Source organism: Anguilla anguilla, chromosome 14, assembly GCF_013347855.1.
Source record: "Anguilla anguilla isolate fAngAng1 chromosome 14, fAngAng1.pri, whole genome shotgun sequence".
NCBI lineage: Eukaryota > Metazoa > Chordata > Actinopteri > Anguilliformes > Anguillidae > Anguilla > Anguilla anguilla.
Window position 1 is genome coordinate 26,434,903 of NC_049214.1, and position 6,353 is coordinate 26,441,255.

Consider the following 6,353-nt stretch of genomic DNA (forward strand, 5'->3'; position numbering starts at 1 on the left):
TAAATTCAACGATACGCCAAGAGGTGATCAAAAAATTCACTGATAAAATATATTGAGTGGCAGTGCGCCAATCGCCACAATCAAGATAATGAATGGAGTCGTGTACGCGTGCTCCAACGTGAAAAACTGGAGCCAAAGTTACGGTGTTGAGGTTTGATGCTACTCGGGAGCATTCAACAAAATTTAGGATAAACGCACTGATGTTGAGGTTGGATCTTGTTAAAGGCCTGCCATGAGGCCAAATTGTGTGACCTATCACAGGCAAGTTCTATTACCCCATGTATGTAGCATACACATCAAATTTCAATTTTAAAAACGTGCTTTGTGTTTACTCAGGTTCCCTTTGTGTGATATTACTTTTTGTCTAAAGATCTGAAACCATTTAGCGTGACAAATATGCAATAATAGAGGAAATCAGGAAGGGGAAAAATTATTTTTCATGGTACTGTGTATAAAGATTACACAAACCAATTTGCGCTATGAAATCTCTACGAAGTTCCAGCAATTTTAAACAAATCTTTATTTTTTTTAATGCGAGGTTGATTGGGCCAGAACTTTAGCGGTGAAGCCTTGATGTGGACGTCAACAGGATTTCTGAGATTTTTCGTGAAACGGCATGGTCACTTGTACTGACACACCGTTGCTGTTCTTGCACAGAAAATGATTTCTCATTTTTCAAGAGGAGAGTCCAGTTAACCCAATTCAAGTCATATGTGCTGAAGTCAAACTGTCTAGCTTTTTTTGCAAACACTTAGAAACATTCTAAACGGCTGAAAGTCCAAACATGGTGGACTTCCGTTTACTTACCGCAATTCTTTTTTTGAATTATCTTCATGTGCATTGAAATTGTGAAAGCGGTGTCTGCTATATGTTCTGCTGTCAAACCATATTGTTGCAGAAAAAAGAAAATCACAGCTAACGTACGCTACCTGAACATTTCTTTATTCAAAGTAACATTATTTCAACATTCATGCCCGTAGCAGCTAATGCAGTTCTTAGAAAATATTTATGAAATTACATCTCTAGAATCATAACAGGGTCTTAGCTGCAGATTGGATAATGGACACACAATGGCCATCACTTCAGCATAGACACAAACAGATATGCTTTGTTACAAAGCAAATAGATTACACACTATTCAACTTCATTGTGCTTATATTGCTTTTAAAATCAAACGAGAGGTAAACATTGAACAAAGAAAAGCTTGATTGTGAAATATTTGTTATAGTTTTCAAATGATTCGCCACAAAACGTAATAGTTGATATTTGTTGCATGACAATAATTTACTAATGCAGTAGAACAATCCCACAAATTACAGTTTAAATACAAAGTACCATATACAATCCAACAAATTAAGTTCTGCCCCATACACATTAATTAGGTTAATGAAGTGAGGAATGCAGGCCGACAAAATTTCAGACAAACGCGTTCAAATGGCGGTCAGGAGCGCCGCGGGTGCAGGCGGAAATAAGGGAGTTAGCGCTGCCGATGAAGACCTCGGAAGAAGAAAGAGAAGCCCTACCGGTGCGCGACACCTGGGGAACAACAATCCGCAACACCTTCACAGTGCGTCCGTTAGCTATAAATAGTAAGCCCATTTTCCCCCACTGCGGTTATCTACGCGTGATGAACAAGTCACAAAGGAGGGACTGTAAACAGCAGGAGCAGTGGTAACCAACCCTGTTCCTGGAGATCTACCGACCCGCAGGTATTCATTTCAACCATAATGTGGCACAACTGACTGTTAATTAGCAGCTCTCGTTAGCAGCAAAGATCTCTAGCTGTTGAATGAGGTGCGCTTTGTTAGGGTCAGAGTGAAAACCTTACGGACGGTAGATCTCCAGGAGCAGGGTCGGTTACCACTGCAGTAGAGGAATGTGTTCCCTGGGACAGATGTACGTAATAAACTCAACACTACAGCTGCCAAGCTAATGCTAAGACTAAACGTTCGAGTGCAGGCTCGGCTGACCGTGACAGTCTCTCTGCCGGAATACAAGCTCAGCTCAGTCATTTAGTCTCTCAGTCATACAAACTCTACTCTTCTGCTCGTTGGGTTCTTGTTGTGTTCTCGGTCGAGCGGAATTTGTTTTTAGTTCTGCGGGTAGTTGCTGATTTCTTAGGTCTGTGGGTAGTGGTGTGCTTGGTACAGTGGTTAGTGGGTCATGTTTGGTTGAACCAACCACAGAACCACCCGGACATGAAGGTCCACTCCGGGGCCGGTAGCCGCTTCGGTCAGTGGCCGTTCAGTATGTGGTCTGTCGTCGGTATGAAAAAGTCGTCCCTCAGTTTTCTGCATTCGTGAGAGTCCAGCCTCCTCTTGGCCTCCTCAATGTCGCTGTGGATCGCTGTGACCAGGGACTCTACGCACAGCAGAAAGTCATATAGTCAGCGCCACACTTCACATGCATGAGAGTACGGTTGTGTGTGTGTGTGTGTGTGTGTGTGTGTGTAAAAATACAGTACAGCCTGTAAATACACAAGTACACAACCTGTAAGTGGCAACTTTTGTTGTTTTGGCTCTGTACTCCAGCACATTGGATTTGAAATGAAACAATGAATATGAGGGTAAAGTGCAGACCGTCAGCTTTGATCTGAGGGAATTTACATCCATATCTAGTGAACCACGTAGGAATTACAGACCTTTTTATACATTGACCCCCATTTTAGGGCACCAAAGTTAATTGGACAAATTGATAATCTTAGTCATATTTAGAACTTGGCTGCAAATCCTTTGCATTCGATGACCAATTGAAATCAGTGACCCACAGACATCAACAGACATTCAGTTTTTTCTCTGGTAATGCTCTATCAGGCCTGTTCGAAGCCATTTTCAGTTCCCTGTTAGTTTTGGGGGATTTTTTCCTTTAGTCTTGTCTTCAGAAAGTGAAACGTACGCTCCGTCAGATTCAGGTCAGGTGGTCGACTCAGCGAGCCAACGACATTCCACTTCTGGGCCCTGAAAAAACTCCTTGTTTGCTTTAACGGCGATTTTGGGTCATTGTCCTACTGCAAGGTGCAGCACCGTCCAATGGGCCTCAGGAGTCTGATGTGACGCAGAGAAAGACCTTTACCCATACATGGATTTCCGGATCGAAGGAGAATTTCTCCATGGGGAAAATGAATGGGAGTTTCACATAACCGTCCCTGTCACAGTCTGTGATTTAAACCAACGTTTAAAACTTGGCCATTTTTATCTGCACACGGTTCTCTCTTAAATGGCGCTGGATCCACTGAATTCCGATGCCACTTCCCCAACAGAAATAATTACTTTGCTAACGGCAAGCTAACGCTGCTGCAAATGTTATTTACATCACAGCTAGCATGGCAGCTTTTCAAACTGGAGAAAACCATCATTATCCAGCAAGGAAGCGGTGTACTCACGAGAACAGCCACAATAACAATAAAGATACTTACAGCGGTATATACAACTGCAAAAAAACATAATATATTAAACTAACGGGTAACAGCTTGACACATATATGCCTACATCCTGGTGAGTGTTCTTGATCGGTTCAACAGTTGAGAAGGGGTTCTTCTTCTGACAGTATTGTTTGGTCATCCATGGTCGACCAGGTTGTTTGCTATTGCTGAGCTCACCGGTGTGTTCTTGCTTCTTAATGTACCCATTGATATGACACATCTGGTGTTTCAGCTATGTCGGATCAATTTATTCAGATTTTTCCACACCATAATGGCCTGCTTTACTGGTATTGAGACATCTCGCCCTCATGCTCAGTCAATAGCAACCGACTCAAAATGCAAATTACACACCCAAAATCAGTTCTAGACCTTTCGTTAGCTTTCTCGCCACATTAACAAATGATGCAACAACACGCAGCTGGCCAAGAAACAGCTGAGCAGGTTTTGCTCTCCCAAAGTGGGGCGACTATGCGTAGAACAAGCTACATATGAATGTACATAGCCACAAATGAATGCTGACAGTCCGCACTTTAACCTCATATTCATCATTTCATCTCAAATCCAATGTGCTGGAGTACTGAGCCAAATGAACAAAAATTGTGTCACAGTCAAAAAACTTACAGAGTGCATTTATACATACAGACGCGATTTAGACTGACCTAGTGAGTTGAAGCTCCTTTCTGGGCGGATGTAGCCCAATATAAGGACATTCAGGACTTTTCCATAGAAATCCTCCTTAAATTTATGAATTAGGTGCACCTCCTGCAACACATTACCCATAGAACCAAGAACACATTATTCACAAAACAAAAAAAAGGAGAGAAAAAAAACCATTTCGATACCAACAGAACCAAAAATACAATATCTACAGAGCGAAACACATAACCACCCACAGATCCAAAAGCACAGCACTAATGCAGAACCAAAAACATCTCAACTGCCAATGTCAGTGTGTGTGAAACTTAAAGCAAGTGCGATGACAATCGGTGTGCGTGTGAGTGTGCGTGTTTGCGAGAGAGAGAGTTCACTTGTGCATCCGTACATATGCGTGTAAGTACATACATGCGTATGTGTGTACGTGGGTGTGTGAGAGGGTTCGTTACCATGGATTTCTTGGTATTCTTGTAGAAGGGGTTCCAGCCAATGCTCATAACCATCTTGTGCACTTCCCCGGCCCCCACGCTCGCCCAACCGAAGTACACCCCGGTGCTGATGTCTGCAGGAAGGCGCTCCACCACCGAGTCAGGGAAGTTTGCTGGAGGATAGCGACAGTAAACACCAAGTTGGTAGTGACACAATTTCATCTCGCATGAGCAATTTTGTGGAGTACCTAACTGTGTACCAATTGTCAAGGAAATTAAGTGTTCCATAAGTGGCCCATGAGCGTAAATCAGGTGTCCCGTGACTGGCCTACGTAAGCAAGCGATTGTCAAAATGTCCCAGACAGTTATCTGTAACGCTGCTTCACGAAGGCAGTTATTCTTCAGATGCGAATGATATTAGTTTTGTTCCGCCCCATGATAGAAGTATCGCCACAAGATCTGCACATAGCAGTAATACAGGTTAACACAAATTATAGGTTATTTACGTCAATTTATTTAATTGCTATGGATTATTTATGAATGAAACAAGAACGGTAGTGCTAGCCAGCAAGCTCGGGTTTCCTTTAAGCCAGTAGGTAACTTGATAAACCATCTCTCTTTAAAATGAGATTAACGTAGTTTTGCAAAAGCACAATTCCCAGTTAGACCACTCAATATTTGTCGTAAGGTTGCGTAACACTCATTTAGTGACCGATTTAGCAGCAACGTTAGCAAGTCAAATTAATGTTAAATTACACTTTCGCTACGAGTATTTTGCCTGCTTCTAGTGACGTTAGACCAGTAAAGCCAGAATGGTTCATTTCAGTAGTTATTAGCTGTAGTGTCATCGCTAAAGATCAGAGACCGACCCGTTTAGTTAGATTATTTTACCAACTAAAATCGAGAAACACCGGCTAGCAGCAGTTAGCTGGAAGTGCCGACTGAACTAGCGACACAAGTTTGTCACTCAGGTAAAGTTAGCTCGCTATAATCACTCAAATCTGTCTTTACCTGTCGGGATCCCAAGTTCCTTACTCCCTCTACCGAAGCCTCGAACGACCTTTCCCCGAGAGAAGAAGGGCAGAGTCTTCATATTACCAAGGCTACACAGTCAATGTGGTAACAACGAAAACTCGTCGCCAACTTGAATTAGCTAGCTGACTACCAGAATTGTTTCTGGGTTTCCGTTAGTATCGTCGTTTGTCAGGTGATTTCTAGCACCAGCACTTAAATATAGTTTTCTAGTATATTAACTGTCGAATATTACTTCCGTTTTACTTCAAATTCACGGGTTTAAGAAAATAGCTAGCTAGCTGCAGGGTTAGCGAGAAGTCCCTACACTGATTGGCAATGTCCGGGTATTCTGGGAACTTCGGCTACGTTACGTCAAATTTATTTACTGACGTAGATCTGCGTCACGGGCTATGCAGACGCAGAAGCATCCTGGGCAGTTTGGTTATTCTGTGTTTCAATAAGATACAGTAACATTTGAATTTACATATTGCTGTACTTACCTGCTTTAACCTGTATTTTGTAATTTCTACCAATAATTTTTTTTTTTTTAAATCCTGGGCAGTTTGGTATAACAACAATAAGACAGCTGGAAAAGATTACGACGTCGTATCTAGTTACAGACAAAACAATAGCTACAGGACAATGTCAATGTAGTTACAACGTGAGAGATAAATGAAATAGGATCTACTTGATCATAAATAAAATGGTCAACCAAGGACCACTCTCTGAGGCAGTGGTTCCCACTCCTGTTCCTACAGGTTTTCATCTCAAAAAACGTTTTCGGAATACAAAAATGGCAGGTTACTCACGCATACAAAGCACTGCATATCAGTCTT

General features: G+C 42.1%; 1 protein-coding gene across 1 annotated transcript; it reads right to left on the minus strand.

The window, feature by feature from the left end:
* Positions 1–921: 921 nt before the first annotated feature.
* Positions 922–5,874, minus strand: LOC118212081 (riboflavin kinase-like). Its single transcript, XM_035389653.1, has 4 exons — positions 5,515–5,874; positions 4,525–4,676; positions 4,081–4,183; positions 922–2,361 (listed from the first exon to the last, which is right to left on the minus strand). Exons 1-4 carry the CDS (start codon positions 5,594–5,596, stop codon positions 2,234–2,236), a joined length of 465 nt encoding a protein of 154 aa, XP_035245544.1. The 5' UTR covers positions 5,597–5,874; the 3' UTR covers positions 922–2,233.
* Positions 5,875–6,353: the final 479 nt, after the last annotated feature.

Bases quoted from the DNA above. Each gene is read 5' to 3' on its own strand.
- LOC118212081 (XM_035389653.1), bottom strand. From the start codon at position 5,596: ATGAAGACTCTGCCCTTCTTCTCTCGGGGAAAGGTCGTTCGAGGCTTC. The intron at 4,677-5,514 runs GTAAAGACAGAT...GCTATCCTCCAG, and splicing joins GGAACTTGGGATCCCGACAG to CAAACTTCCCTGACTCGGTG. The intron at 2,362-4,080 runs GTCAGTCTAAAT...TGCTGTGCGTAG, and splicing joins AAGGAGCTTCAACTCACTAG to AGTCCCTGGTCACAGCGATC.